Source organism: Festucalex cinctus, chromosome 1 (assembly GCF_051991245.1).
Source record: "Festucalex cinctus isolate MCC-2025b chromosome 1, RoL_Fcin_1.0, whole genome shotgun sequence".
NCBI classification, from domain to species: domain Eukaryota; kingdom Metazoa; phylum Chordata; class Actinopteri; order Syngnathiformes; family Syngnathidae; genus Festucalex; species Festucalex cinctus.
The window spans coordinates 51,091,897-51,108,249 of record NC_135411.1 but is presented as its reverse complement, the minus strand read 5'-3'; the positions used below and the strand labels follow the sequence as shown (position 1 = coordinate 51,108,249).

General features: G+C 43.9%; 1 protein-coding gene across 5 annotated transcripts in view; it reads right to left on the bottom strand.

Annotated features, from left to right (window-relative positions):
• Positions 1 to 5,855: 5,855 nt before the first annotated feature.
• Positions 5,856 to 16,353, bottom strand: part of rnf216 (ring finger protein 216) — a 30,747-nt gene continuing 20,249 nt past the window's right edge. For all 5 annotated transcript variants that reach the window (XM_077540246.1, XM_077540267.1, XM_077540256.1 and 2 more), the window contains 5 exons: positions 13,007 to 13,085; positions 8,500 to 8,597; positions 6,822 to 7,044; positions 6,685 to 6,754; positions 5,856 to 6,598 (listed from right to left, as the gene is read on the bottom strand). In XM_077540246.1, the coding sequence (XP_077396372.1) occupies positions 6,228 to 6,598; positions 6,685 to 6,754; positions 6,822 to 7,044; positions 8,500 to 8,597; positions 13,007 to 13,085 (841 nt within the window). In that variant the 3' untranslated portion in view covers positions 5,856 to 6,227. The remainder of the gene's footprint in view (positions 6,599 to 6,684; positions 6,755 to 6,821; positions 7,045 to 8,499; positions 8,598 to 13,006; positions 13,086 to 16,353) is intronic.

Here is a 16,353-nt window from a genome sequence, read left to right as displayed (position 1 = left end):
GGGACACCTAACATGGCAAAACAAAAACACACCTCCCCTCCACCCGACACCTCTCCTTGCCCCTTGCTTCCTGCTTTTTTTTTTTTTTTAAACAAACCCTGACCATCAGTCGACAGTCAGCCCACCCTGGGTGCCCCCCTGGCACCACCCTCCCTCCTCGGTTCCACTTAGCCTGAAAGGATGAGTCACACAAAATATGACCCAGATCCCAGGGAAAAATGGGACCAGTGGTTTGCGGCTAAAGCGTCATGCTGGAGGCACGGACGACTCTCCGCTTTTTTCGGTGGTTGTTCTCCCCCTGAGCAAAAAGGAGAGGCTGGGGGGAGGGAATGGCAGGGAGTCTGTGTGTGTGTGTGTGTGTGTGTGTGAAATGGCCGCCATCTCCACCCCCCGTTCGGCAAAACTCATCCCCCCCGTCACCATGGCAACCAAAAGAGAGCTGCGACGAGGCGAGCTGGGTGTCTGAACGTTCATCATCCACAATGCAGATGGACAGCGGATTAGGGGTGGGTATGCGCACGTGTGCGTGTTTCGTCTCAACTACCTTAATTGCGTGGACATTTTGGCTGGCTTACACAAGAAAACTGCGAGGATGACCTCCCTTCGCACTGTGCCTGTGAAGACCTGAGAAGGTTAAGATAAAGGCGAAGCAGGAGGAGGAAGGAGGCTTTGATCAGAGAACATGTCATAATTGGGGGGGGGGCACGCCTCACCTCCTAAACATGTGCGTGTACAACTATCGAGTAAAAATAAAAACTATTATGTCACACTTTCAGAGAAGAAAGTGTCCTCAACAAAAATTATGGAAGAAAACATCATACAGTAAAGGTATTTTACTTTCGTGTCTCTCTCTCTCTCTCTCCCTCGCTGTCTCGACCCCCCCCCCCTCTCTCTCTCTCAAATGGCGAGACTGTGGGTCAGTGGGTCATTGTGTAATCTCTTTAGGGAGGCAAATCAATTCCAAAATTCCCAAACACAAATTAAATTCCACTTTAAAGGGACACACACAAGTCAGGCACATAAGGAAAAAGCTCAGTCCGCTGTGTACATATATGGAAGATCTATTGTAATTACCACAGAACTATGAAAAACAGTTTAGCAACTCTTTTATTAACAGATATTCATATACAGTACAATTGAAAAGCCCTAATCATTGGTAGAAATAAAAACATACAACTTTATAATAACCTTGACGTAAACAACCCTATAAACTGCGGCTGCTAACATTAGCATCTATGCTAACATTAAGGTTTGGAGTTGTGAGCGCTGTGTATGGAACCTGGCAGTGGGCACTAAAAAAAAAAAAAAAATAAAATGTTTAATTGAAAATCCAATGTCAAAAGGCCAATTTTTGCTTTGGTTTTTGACCATTTTTGTCAGTGAGTGACTGTAGCAGCTTACACATCATTGACACTTCATGACTTTTAGGGGAAGCCATTTTGTGCATTGGCATTGTAGATTTTTCAAACTTAATTGAAATTTAGAGCCTTCAATGAGCCTAAAATGCATGTTTTTGGAATTTGGGAGGAAGCCAGAGTCTCCGAAGAAAATATAACAAATATTTTATTGTTGTGGTTATGATGTACAAATAGTGTTTAAAATAAAATCTGTAATTACATTTTCCTCTTCAATGAAATTAGCTATCTTTACTGGCTGTGATGCTTCTATTGGGTCTATCGCCTTCAACTCAGCAAATATGGTTTAGTTCCTTCCTTCCCTGAAAAAGAGCTACAGTTGAATTGTTCATGTTGCTATGGTGACTGGAATTAGAAACACATAGAATGATTTTCGAATGCTCTCTGCTTCACCATTTTAGAGAGATGCCAGTGAAATAAACGGACAGCCATGGCCAAGAGGAAATGTTTTGTGGACAACTCAAAATGTCTTTTTAATTATATGCTGCCATATTATAAATATTCAACAGTGTGACACAAAGCTGTCAAACAGCACACATCCCATAAAGAGGCCCTAAAAAAACAAGTATTGCATATTACGGGCAAAAAATCCAATCAAAGACTGTATAGCTGTAAAAACACTCATTAAAAACATGTGCTACAGAAACAATGTCAATGTCATCCACTCATGAATAGTCTGGGGAACACGTGCTGCCAGACCCCAGCCGTCCCTGTAGACACACACACAGTCACACATACACGCTCAAATGGTGTAAAGGTCATCTCAAACTGGACATTATACAGTTGAAGTCAGGGGAAGTTCAACCTGAGTCACAGGAAGTGTCAGTTCTTTGTATAGGTATGCATTAGTTTGTTTTGTTTTTTTCTCTTTGGGGTATATGTGGGAACTCTGTCACCATGTCCAAAGCACTTTTCCCTGTGTGTGTTTATAGTTTTGAATTCAGAACTGTGGCGCCACTATATTGACCTTCAGATTTGTGCTATTGCTAAGGTTAGTTTACATGCTACAGACACAATGAGAGCTGTTATTTGAACCACGCTGAATGTATCAGGAAAGGGACTTATTGGGCTTGTATCTACAAAAAACAATGTTCTATGGTACTTAAATGCGCAATTTAGGCTTTGGATGAAATGAGTCATTAGCAGATAATGCTGGATAATGCCACTCTGATGATAATCCCTATCCTGTGTCTGAAAGGCGTGGGGTGTCATTTAAGGACAAAAGAAGAATAAGCAGTGTAATGGGATTTTCTCAGAAATCATTAGAAAGTGATGATGGAGTTAGGAATGGATGATAAAATAACAAGACTTCAGTCACTTCATTTATTCATATTATATTTTCTTACAGAAAAGAATGATTTGGTAGCTTTACCACACTATGTTTGATTTTATCTTGTTTGTTGAATTTGTTCTTTATATTCCTGTTTTCCAAAAACGTTCACTATTAGTCAAACGGAAAGCTAGTTATGATGCTCGCTATGATGCCACAATGCCAAACTTGTTTGTTGAATTTGTCCTTTATTTTCTTGTTTTCCAAAAACGTTCACTTATAGTCTAACGGAAAGCTAGTTATGATGCTAAAGCTAAAGTTATGATGCTAGTTATGATGCTAGCTATGATGCCACAATGCCAAACCTGTTTGTTGAAATTGTCCTTTATTTTCTTGTTTTCCAAAAACGTTCACTATTAGTCTAACAGAAAGAGTTATGATGCTAAAGCTAAAGTTATGATGCTCGTTATGATGCTAGCTATGATGCCACGATGCTAAACTTGTTTGGTGAATTTGTCCTTTATTTTCTTGCTTTCCAAAAACGTCCACTTGTGCAATTATGCTCTAAGTCTAATGGTAGCCAGTAGGGGTGTTAAAAAAAAAAAAAATCGATTCGGCGATATATCGCGATACTACATCGCGCGATTCTCGAATCGATTCAATAATCGGCAGAATCTATTTCTTTTTTTTTTAGGATTCACACCTTGAGCATGGAAGAATGTTATATGAACGGAACATTAAGCCTTAATATTTTATTTTAATGCTGTTCAAACATGAAACAGATTACAACCTCTATAAGACTGAAATTTCAGATAAATAAATAATACATTTTCATATAGATCTTACACTCTACAAGCTTACTGATTAGTATTTTCTAAATTTGAATGAAAAAAAATCGCAAAAATCGACTCATAAATTCGTATCGGGATTAATCGGTATCGAATCGAATCGTGACCTGTGAATCGTGATACGAATCGAATCGTCAGGTACTAGGCAATTCACACCCCTCGTAGCCAGTTATGTTTAATTTGGCCTTTTTGGGGAGGATGATGAGGTGGTCCTTGTAAAGATTGATATCCCCTGCTTTAGAAAATTTACTCCAAAATAATGTTTCATTATCTGATAATCTTTTTTTCCATGAGATGTTTTTCCCTCCTGCCATTCTAATGTTATTTGTAACATACGGCCGGGCCCACATGCTGTTTTATCAGCTCCACTGACCTTTGTGATGAGCCTTCACTTTAAGAGGGGGACAGAACCGCAAATGAGGAAAATGCCAAAAAGGCATTTGGGAAATCTCATGTGATTGCAAGAAAACAAACTGGAGTGTCCCACAAGCATTTGGAATGGGGAGTATAATGTAATTAGTTCTACTATTAGCACACAGTTGTCATATGGTGCAGTTTTACAAGCGCCATGGTAGAACAACTGACTGTTTTACCTTCTTAAAAAAATAAAAAAATAAACAAACAAACAAACAAACCAGTACTGTATGGCATTTCTGTGCACTAGTACCTACAATAAATGGGGTACAATTGAAGCTAACACAGAAATGAGAAACTCAAAATAGTTGAAATGTAGCAGGCGTGACGAAATCCATTAAGCTGCGACAAGAAGCTTGAGCATGCAGCTTTTATTGTCCCCATGCAAACACGCCACGCTCGAGAGATTCGTCACAGTCGCAGCACACTCGGCGGAACAAAGAAGTCCACTCACGGGCCGTCGCCACGATGCTATTAGCTTGAACTAGCATCCTCTGCCCTGATTGGTGCGCAGCCTGGGGCTCACTTATCATGAGTCAGCTGTTTCTGTGGGCAACAGAAAAGAGGATTCGCAGTATTTCTCCATTGGTTTGGCACATTTCTTGAAACTGAAATGACATTTTCAGAACTGCATGCTCATTTGGCCAGACTTACATTTCAGTTCATTAGCAAAAGCACATATCTATTCCAAAACTGGTCACACATGCGTCACTCCAAGTTCCTTTCCCAAACAAAGAGTCGGTACTGTCACAACTGCAAAGATACTTGGCAATTGCTTTGGCTCATCTGCATTCACTTAGTGATTTTGCAAAAGAAAAAACACCATGGATCATCTACAAAAGCTCTTATCTTTCCCAAAAGAGCTTACCTATGTGTCAAAATCAAATTTCTATGCCATACAAGTAGTCAGTGCCCCCACAATGCATCATCCCTTTAGCATTGTGTGAGCACTGAGTCAAAAATGATTAGATGCTTTGTCACAACAGCAGAGGTGCTGCTAGCAAAATACAATTATATTAGAGCTGTCAAACGATTAATCTTTTAAAATCAGATTACTCACTCAACTCAACTTTAGGACACGCCACCCTTTTCCGACTGAGGACCATGGTCTTGGATTTGGAGGTGCTGATTTTCATCCCAACCGGGGTCACACTCGGCTGCGAACCGCTCCAGTGACAGTTGGAGATCCCGGCTTGATGAAGCACCACATCATCTGCAAAAAGCAGAGATGCAATGCCGACGCCACCAAACCGGAACCCCTCAACGCCTCGGCTGCGCCTAGCAATTCTGTCCTGAACAGAATCTGTGACAAAGGGCAACCTTGGCGGAGTCCAACCCTCACTGGAAACGAATCCGACTTACTGACGGAAATGCGGACCAAACTCTGGCAACGGTTGTACAGGGACCGAACAGCCTGTATCAGGGGGCCCGGTACGCCGTACTCCCGAAGCACCCCCCACAGGACTCCCCGAGGGACCCGGTCGAACGCCTTCTCCAAATCCACAAAACACATATGGACAGGTTGAGCGAACTCCCGCGCACCCTCGACGACCCTGCCGAGGGTGTACAGCTGGTCCACTGTTCCACGGCCAGGACGAAAACCACACTGCTCCTCCTGGATCCGAGATTCGACTTCCCGACGGACCCTCCTCTCCAATACCCCTGAATAGACCTTACCAGGGAGGCTGAGGAGTGTGATCCCTCTGTAGTTGGAACACACCCTCCTTAAAAAGGGGGACCACCACCCCGGTCTGCCAATCCAGAGGCACTGCCCCCGATGTCCATGCAATGTTGTAGAGGCGTGTCAACCACGACAGCCCCACAACATCCAGAGTCTTTAGGAATTCTGAGCGGATCTCATCCACCCCCGGGGACCTGCCACTGAGGAGCTTATTCATGACAAGCATAAAAATAAGAACAGAAAACTTTATTCGAAAACCAAACGGCTTCCCACACGTTTTGCCAGACGTATGGACAGGAATGCTCAACTTTTTTTCTTGTCATACAAAATTTATATAAACTGGAAGTATAACAATGCTTTCAGAATTATTATTATTTTTAACTGAACAGATGTGGAAAAACAGGCCAGCGTCCATGATCAGTGTGAGAAGGTCAAGTGTGTGTGTATCTATACAGATGTAGCAGGCCAATGACATCAGATGAAGGTGAACTGAACTTTTTTTAAATTAGAAGATTCTGAAAACATGAATTGATCTGTATTGAGGGTTTATGCATGGTTTGCAGCTGACCGTTAATTGAACTTCTCGCTGTGTGTGTGTGTTATAAATGCCTGAAGGGGCGGTGGGCGGGCCCGTAGTGCATGGGCATGTCAAGCATGTTCATGTTTAGAGGGTGCTGGTCGCCATGCCGATTGTTCTGATTACGGTGGTGGTGGTTATTGTTGTTGTTCAAAGCGAACAGGTTTGGCATTGGGGGGACGTAGGGTGCCGGGGGCGGGTTCATCGCGTACATCTGGCCATGGGGTAGGGCGAAATGGGGTCGAGGGGGCACGAAGAGGGGAGCTTGCACCGCTTGGGGGTGATGGGGTAAGTGGGGAGGAAGATTTTGCGGTGGCGGCGGCGGACCCACGCGAGGCCGCTTGACATCTTGGATGGCCTCTGGGGGCGGGCCTACTCTCTTTCCCGAATGATCTGGACCAAAAAAAAAAAAAAAGAGAGGCGGTTTAGTGTGTCCAAAGGGTCTCGGTCGGCTCCGCCCAAACCTCAGAGAAACTCACCCGCAAACTTCTTATTCAGCTCCACTTCACCTTCCTTCTGGATGGCCTGAATGCTGCGCTCGTCATCTTTCTGCCAAGACATTATAGCGAGTTAGCCACATTTGTTGGTTGTATATCGCTTGTATTTGTGTGCATACCGTGGGATCGGTCCAGAGGGAACACTTGCGGCACTGGCGGCAGGGAGCGCCTGGCGAGCGAGCATGCTGGCAGAAGTGGCCGTAGCCGCTGATGGCCTCTCGGCAGAGGTAGCACATGAAGCTGCCGCAGCGGCACGACATGCGGTTGCAGCCCTCCGACTTGACCAGGCCCATGCCGCACTTGGTGCAGTTCCTCACCCGGGCGGCCGTCATCCGCTCCTCACTGAAGAAAGGACACCACAAGGAGTGCAAAAAACAAAAAAAATGTATACACAAAGCAGAGAGAGAGAGAGATGATCCCAATCCAAGTTGCGATCCCTTGGCGTGTTTTGACTGTCTGGCTGCTGGCTGAGGTATGCTGCTTCCAATTACACATTTCGCAACAGCAGTCTGAAGCCATTTGATTTTCTAACAATGGCAAGACTTTGACCCACAAATTCTGCTGCTTTTATAACCTACGAGGCAGTTCAAGGGGACATATTGGAGAAAATTGACATTTGAATTGCTTGTGTACAATTAGTTGCACTTCTGGAGTGGATGCCCACCCATCAGGATAAAATTAAACGCCAAATAAATCTTTTCTCTGTTTCTGAAACCGTGAGCGAGCGGTTTTTGCACATATGCTGCACTGCTCCATAACAGTGGGTGGGGCTACTTTAAAATTCTCTCAGCTTTGTTGAAGGAGGCAAAGTCTCATGTTTGCAACACTATTAACGGTGTTATACATGTCCATGATTTTAACGAACTGCCAACCGTTCTTTTAAATGCTATTTAAGTCTTTGACCGTCAAAAACATTTAATAACAATTAGTAAAATCACGATGTATGCCGCCATAAACGTTTAATGACGTCATCTATGTTTTTTTTTTTAAATCAATGGGAAGTGCAATGTCTAAGTGCAGCGCGGCCTGGTCAATGGGATGTGGAATCAAAAACAGCCACTCACAATGGCCAGCAGATTGCAGCATTGCATCTCTTTTCAAAGGTGATGGAATCTGGCGGAATCTGATGAAATAGAACGTGTTCAAGGATGACGTGAATGATCAAAGCTTTTGTCACATTAAACCTAATTCACAGAGCGTCGCTTGATGTCACTCAAATGACCTGTTTTCAAATGGTGATTACTAAAGAACAGAATAAGGTAGAAACATTTTTTTTTCTAATGAAAGAATGGAATGCGATCTTTCATTTGGTACATTGTATATGTAGTAAAAGCACACAATATTTTGTTTGCCTTGAAAGATAAGTTAAATTGCTCAAAATCGCCTGACGCTGTTTTTTGTTTGTTTGTTTTTTTGATAACGTGTTATCAAAGTTAGAGTTAAAAAAACAACATAAATTTTCTTCTAAAAATAATATTTCTAAGTAGTAGTGTAGTGTGTTTGAAATTGTCTTGTACTCCAAATCAATTTGATCCACTGATTCTTCTACCAGGCCACTTCCTGTCTCTGTCATCACCAGGAAGTAGGAAGAGCTGCTGAATGGCTCAAAACAGGAAGTACTGCCTAGCGGGCCCACGGGAAGCAGCCGGCCCATTTGCTTCCCGTAGTGTTGTCCGGGAAACGGAGCAATTTAGCTAGCATCCTCTTTGATGTGTAGACAGGAAAGGTTGGAGCATTATAAAGCGAGTTTTTCTTTTTTAAATGTATGTGTAAGTATATCGGTGTGATACCACTTACATGAGCACCCTCATGCGAATCTCGTCTTTCTCCAGGACTTGTGGGCACGTCTTCCCTACATGCAGCTTCCACTGCAGGTGGCATTTTCGACAGCTTTCCTACACGTCAAGGCCAAAGAAAATCATCACATTTGAACCAGAAATATTGACTCATTTGGACTCAAAGCAGAGCAAGCAAGATGATCAGTCTGCAGTGCAGACACGGCAAGGTGTGGCCCTGCATCCCGCACACGTGGGGCGGGATTTGCCAAGAGCCTGGTTGCCTAGAAACTGAAAATCCATCCTTTGCGCTTTGGCTACACCATGTACAGCATCGTTCCACGCGCACGCTAATGCTAATCCACAGCTACGTGCATGCATCATCAATATTTGACTTGAAGATTGGCTTGGGGGAGGGAGTTGCGTGCATGTGCTCGTTCAGTAGAGGTCAGATAGAGGACAACAACAACACAAAAAAGGCAGGAAATTGATGTTGCAGCACATTCAATACAGACATTAAAAATGTGACAGGCTGCAGAAATGGACTTTCATAAAAAGGTGGCTAACAAAGAGGGGCAAGCGTGTGGTCAACCATCGCCCCCTACTGTTCCCCAATCATCACCAGGAAGCATGGCGGCTTCATGGCAGACACATGCTCCCCCCCAAACACACACACAGTAGCGAAGAGCACATTTCTTTCAAGCCTCAGCTTGTGCCGCTCGCAAGCTTATCAGTCTGTCCTGCGCTGACTTGTCATTTACACACCACCCCCCGGGGGTTCTCCACTCCTTCATTCATCGCTTGTTTTTCCTCTCTTCCTCCTGTTCTGTCACTCTTTTGACTAGCGGAGTGCAATACTGCAAATTTTAGTATCAATCTGATACCAAGTAAATACAGGGTCGGTATCGCAAATACCAATATTGATAGATACTTTTTTTTTTAAATATCTTTTTCTTTTAATTAATTAATTTTAAATGTAATTATTATTTTTTAAATTATCATTGAAAACCCTTTAAGTGTTTTTGTAAATTATCGTTGAAAAACCTTTAAGTGTTTTTGTGTTGTTGTTTTTTTTTTTTTTTAAAGCATCAAATTAGGACACTTTATGGATAAATAGAAAATACTTTATCAATGTTTTTCCTCCGAGAAACATTCCAACCATGACAAAAAATATATTTTTTTTAAACGTAAAGTGCACAAAATGATCATAGGAAAACAAATTTAAACAAATACTTTATCATATAGTGAAGATGGGGTGCTGCTGTCCTCGACTCGGGATGTCGCGAATTGGTGGGGGGGAACACTTCGAAGACCTCTTCAATTCCACCGACCGTTCTTCCTTTGAGGAAGCAGAGTCTGGGGAGTCTGAGGTAGGGGTGTTAAAAAAAATCGATTCGGCAATATATCGCGATACTACAGCACGCATTTCTCAAATCGATTCAATAGGCAGCCGAATCGATTTTTTAGTATCCATTTTTGATGGAAAAATATTCAACAAAATGTCTAACTTTCATACCTTAAGTATGGAAGAATGTTATATTAATGGAACGTTAAGCCTTAATATTTTATTTCAATGCTGTTCTAACATGAAAAAGGTTACAACCTGTTTGTTAAAAGTTATAAAACGGAAATTTCAGATCAATACATAATGCATTTTCATACAAATCTTACAGTGTACATGTACAAGTTTACTGTATGGTATTTTCTAAAATTGAGTAAAAAAAAAAAAATCGCAAAAATCGACTTGTAAATTCATATCGGGATTAATCGGTATCGAATCGAATCGTGACCTATGAATCGTGATACGTATCGAATCGTCAGGTACGAGGAAATTCACACCCCTAGTCTGAGGTGGGCTCTCCTATCTCTGGGGTCGAAGTCACTGAGGTGGTTGGAAAGCTCCTTGGTGGCAGAGCCTCGGGGGTGGATGAGATCCGCTCAGAATTCCTTAAGACTCTGGATGTTGTGGTTGACACGCCTCTACAACATCGCGTGGACATCGGGGGGAGTGCCTCTGGATTGGCAGACGGGGTAGTGGTCCCCCTTTTTAAGAAGGGGGACCGGAGGGTGTGTTCCAACTACAGAGGGATCACACTCCTCAGTAGGGGTGCACCGATCACAATTTTCCAGCCGATCACCGATCCCCGATCTTTTAAAAAGTCTGACCTCCAGATCCCGATTTTTGCCGATACCGATTTTTTTTACCGAAAGAACAAGATCCCGGATACAAGCGGCTGAAATGAGTTTCCTCCGCAGGGTGTCCGGGCTCTCCCTTAGAGATAGGGTGAGAAGCTCGGTCATCCGGGAGGGACTCAGAGTAGAGCCGCTGCTCCTCTGCATTGTGAGGAGCCAGCTGAGGTGGTTTGGGCATCTGGTTCTGATGCCACTATGTCTCTTGGCTGGCCTGGGAACGCCTGGGGATCCTTCCGGATGAGCTGGTTAAAGTGGCTGGGGAGAGGGAAGTCTGGGTTTTCCTGCTAAAGCTTTGCCCCTGCGACCCGACCTTGGATAAGGGGTGGAAGATGGTTGGCTGGACTTTATCATACAGAAACTATAAATACAAATAAATAAATAAATAAATAATTAAATAAATAATAATAATAATAAAAAACTAAAAATGATGCCTTCATCACTTTTTCAACCTAAATAAACAAGATTTTAAAGATTATGATGCAACATCAACAACAAATACAAAACATACCAAAAAAATATTTTTCAAGTCAAGTACAATGCTGTATGTGTTCAAGCAATCTACAACAAAGATGAGATGCCAAGTGAAGTCACGTGATGGCACACGACTGAAACACATTACTGTGACATGCCTGTTATCTGTTTGCCCAAACCGCAGCAGTGCATAAAGAGCCAAACTGAAACTAAACTCCTAGATTAATATTTTAGTGCCAGTATCGATCCAATATCGATACTGACTTGGTATCAATAATATCGATATTTGGATGGATCCGCCCACCTCTACTTTTGTCTTGACCTTATAAGGTGGTGCAAGCCCTATTGTAAAAGGTTCCGATGGGGGTGGGATCTGCATTGGGTCATGATACGACGTGCGTTTTGCAGGCATTGACGGATAGGTCACAGGGAGGGATGCTGGCGAGACAAAATTCTACATTTGAATGTTACTGCAGCAGTTGTGAGCAGACCAAGACAATTTTCCACTGGCCTACATTTGCAGTGGAGACATTTTACACGGGCCAGGAACAAGCTTGTTCAGATGTGCTCATGAGCACATGTGGAATATATTAGGGGAGAGCGGCTGAGGGGCGGAGAATGTGGGTCAAAACTTGATGTGAACCACATTTTGAACGAAGGAGGAAGTGCTCTCGGCCAATGGGAAACCAGCGGAGGGATGCAGAGATCGGGGAGGGAAAAGGTGGGCGGGTTGGTGCAAGTGTGTCAATTACATAATAAGGCCCCGCCCTGGTTACAGCACAAGCAGACCACGAGGCTGACTGGCAGTGACTCTCAGTGAAAAACAGAAAATAAATAAATTACACTCAACAAAGAAAACGAACAACTTTAAAAATGGGAGTAGATGAGGTTTAAGCAAAAAGACATCTTTTTTCCCCCCAGCCTAACTGCTTCAAATAGAACATAAAAAAAAGTGTAATAGCATTTGCAGCTGTTGCATATTAAGATATTACTCCCTTCGAGTAAAGGATCTGGTTGGGTGTGTGCGCCTGTGCTTAATAATGTGCAGCTGTGCACGCGCTGCTCTCGAAAAGTTAAGGGCTCCACCTACAGCTTCAAAGGTAGAATTGCATGACAATAAATAAGCACACAGTCTTTTCATCCATCCATTTTCTATACTGCTTTGGTGATCTGAAAAACATACACCATATGATTTTGGGCTACACTCTGGACTGGTTGCCTGGCAATCATTTTCACAGCAAAAGGGTCTTTAATAAACCTCACCTGCACTCCTCCTGTCACTATCAACTATTTTTAGAATTGATTAATCTATCAATTAATCAACTTGAACACGTGACTTCAAGAGAAAAGAACCAACAACTATTTTATCCCCGTCCAGTCACACCACAACTTCTTAGGTTGATCAATGTCAAAACAAGAAAAAAAAGTAAGTAGAAGGAGTGTTGCATGCACAAAAAAAAAAGAAAAAAAAGATTGCAGTTCATACGTGGGGGTGTTCAATCTTAAAAAATGTGATTTTGAGAGAGTAAATTGCATAGCACCCCCCACCCCAGCATTCCTCAGACAGTGGGAGGTGGCAGTGATAAGAGACGGTGACCTCTCCAGATGGAACCATTTGGTCCCCATCATTCCTTTGCTCTCACACTCTTTGGTTGACCTCTGCATCCACAATCAATCTTGTTGGACAACTCGTTGTCACTACATTTGGTCACTATTGACCAAAACATTCATTCATGTTGTCTCCTACTTCATTTCAATCATTCCTCTTAAGTGAGTCACCATTACAGGCTGCTATGGAATGAAATTCACCTTTATCATCTGATAGTTCAACATCATTTTTCAAATTAAGCAAATACAGGACTGACCTTGCGACAGCGAGGATTGGGACAGCTAAAAAGAGACATGTCTTTGTCGAGCAAGGCTGGGAAGTTGCAGAAGGGACACCTGGGGGACGGGTGAAAATGAGGACGTTACTGCTCATGTGCAAACCACATCAAATAAAATAATAAGTAACATAATTCAGCACAGACATACAATCCAATCCAACTTCAAAGATTATTAGTTTGAGTCGATGTTAGTGCACTTTACTAAAGTTAACTCATGGTAGAATGTGTTAGTGTCATATTTTGCCACATTGGAAGTTAACCTGAATAAATTATTTTATTTACTTTAATTTATTATTATTATTATTAATATTATTATTCATTTTATTTATTTATTAAATATTTATAAATGTAATCTATATTTATTCATTTCTCAATTAAGATTTTTCATTGAATTCCTGCCAGATTAAAAAAAAAGTATTCCAATCACTAAACCATAAAAATAGATTCTGAAAAGAAAACTTGGTACACATCTGTGGGCTGTTGTCATTTACTGTATCCAAACATCGCGATACAATATTATCATGATATGAAGGTCACAATACGATAACTATCACAATATTGTGAGGAGTTTGACGATAGACAACAAGGTCACAATACTGTCCATCCATCCATCCATTTTCTTGACCGCTTATTCCTCACAAGGGTCACGGGCACAGAGACGAACAACGATCCACACCCACAAGCACACCTAGGGACAATTCGGAGCACCCAATTAACCTGCCATGCAGGTCTTTGGAATGTGGGAGAAGACCGGAGTACCCGGAGAAGACCCACACAGGCACGGGGAGAACATGCAAACTCCACCCAGCAGGGGCGGACTGGGGGGGAAAAGTGCCCCGGGAGTTTTGATGGACCAGCCCACACGTGTATTGTGTGTTATGTTTTGGCTATCTTGTTGAGTTTGTTTTCTGTTTGAAGTTGCCATGGTGACAGAGGGGCGGCGTCAACCACGGCGCACCTACTGTCACTTTGTAATCAGCAGGGGTTAAACGCCGGGTGTCTGCAGACAGGAGACGTCGGGCTATTCCGCATTGCTCCCTTGCTTGCTGCCAATTCGACTACTCGTTCCTCGTCTTGCTACGTTTTGTTTTATGACTTATTCTCCTGTCCGCAGCGGTTTTGTCCACACGCGCGTCCTTAGTTGTTCTTCGGCTCTTTTAGTTATTTTAGACGCCTAGTAGTTTTCCCCCTTTTGATATCTTGCTCGCGGCGGTTTAGTCCTCCAGCGCACTCTCGGTTGTTTGGTACTTATGCTGTATAGTTTTGTTATTTTCTACTTTGTACGTTGTTGCTTCCATGGAACTTTTTTCCATGCGCCTTTTGTTAAGTTAAAGTCTAGTTATTTGTCTCGGATTATCTGCTCAGGGATCCTTATTCGCACGCACGCACACATATATACTTAACATAATAGCCCGACCACGATGGATCCCGCAGATCCCGATCACGTTCGCCATGCGTTGTCTAGTCAGGGACAACTTCTCGGAACACATGAGCAATCCCTCCGACAGCTCATGGAAGCGGTGTCTTCCCTCACGACACAGCTTGGCTCGCTCGCTACTCGTGTTAACCAGATGTCGGCCCAGGAGGCACCCGGCTCGTCAACTCGATCCAGTGCGCAAGCCCCCGCCCCCCTTGCCGGCGCGCACGAGGGTAAAGAACCCAACTTGCCACATCCGCAGCACTACTCGGGGGAGATTGAGTTATGTAGTCAATTTATTCACCAGTGTAATTTAATTTTTGACCAACAACCCCGTACGTTCGTTTCCGATCAATCAAAGATCGCATACATAATGAGTCTCTTGACGGGTCGGGCCGCTGCTTGGGCGTTGGCAGTAAGCAACGCGGACCCCACATTACACAATTACTTATCCGACTTCCTTACTGAGTTTCGCAATGTTTTTGATCAGCCGGTAAAAGGCAAGGAGGCGGGCAGCCGTCTGCTGAGCCTAAAACAGCAGGACATGTCAGTCGCGGATTATTCAATTATCGCTTTTCGTATCTTGGCCGTTGAAAGCCATTTTGGTGAGACTGCACTTTGCAGCGTTTTTCGTCAAGGACTGAATCCGTCGATCAAGGACGAACTTAGAGTGCGAGATGAAACCACCAGCTTGGAGGAGCTAATAAGACTGGCCATACGGCTGGACAATCGGATGCGGGAACGTCACCGCGAGAGGAGAGACGAGGAACGGCGGAAGCCAGGCTTCAACACCCGGGGGATGAGGGCACCAGCCACGGTTGAGCCAGCTCCGGGTCTTCTCCCTACTCCTTCGGCAGCTGCCAGCCCGCCGACTGCCCACGCCGAGGAAGCCATGCAATTGGGAGGAGGACAGCTCACTCCGGCGGAGCGCCAACGACGGACGACAAGCCGTCTCTGTTTCTACTGCGGGGTGTCGGGGCACCTCATTTCGGCCTGCCCAGCTAGACCCGATCGATGGCCCAACAGTACGAATCCCCGGACCTCCTCGTCCCCTAACTGTGAGTACTCGTCGGCCGTTTCGGCGGCGAAGGGGAAAAGACTGCAATTAAGAGGGGAGGTGTCGGGTTATGGGGCCAGGGTTGAAATTGTAGCCCTGGTGGACTCCGGGGCTGATGACTGTTTTTTAGATGAATCAATTGTTAACAAGTTGAGATGCCCGGTGTTAGAGCTGGAGAAGCCCACTGAGGTATTTGATCTGGACGGACGGCTGTTGGCCCTGGTAACACATATTACGGATATTTTGCAAATACGCTTGCCAGGTAACCACGTGGAGAACAGACAATTTTTTGTTGCACACATGCATAAGGCCCCTGTAGTGTTGGGACTGACTTGGCTAGCAATGCATAACCCAGACATTGACTGGAAAAAGGCCGAGATAACCAATTGGAGTTTGTTTTGCCACTCTAACTGCCTGAGATCTGCCAATCTCTTCCACTCTGTCTCTTCCACCTCATCGGCCATACGACTGTGCCATCAATCTCGTTCCCAACGCGCCCCTGCCACACGCGAGACTATATCAGATCTCAAAGCCAGAACAGGAAGCACTCCACGAATACATCTCAACCTCGCTGGCAACAGGGCTCAGTCGCCCATCAAAATCACCAGTAGGCGCTGGGTTTTTCTTCACGGACAAGAAAGACAAAACGTTAAGACCTTGTATCGATTACCGAGGTCTCAATGACATTACAGTAAAGAATAAATATCCATTGCCACTGCTAGATTCCGCGTTCGCACCACTACAGTCTGCTACCATTTTTACCAAATTGGACTTGCGCAATGCTTATCACTTGGTTAGGGTGAGAAAGGGGGACGAGTGGAAGACAGCATTTAACACACCTATGGGTCATTA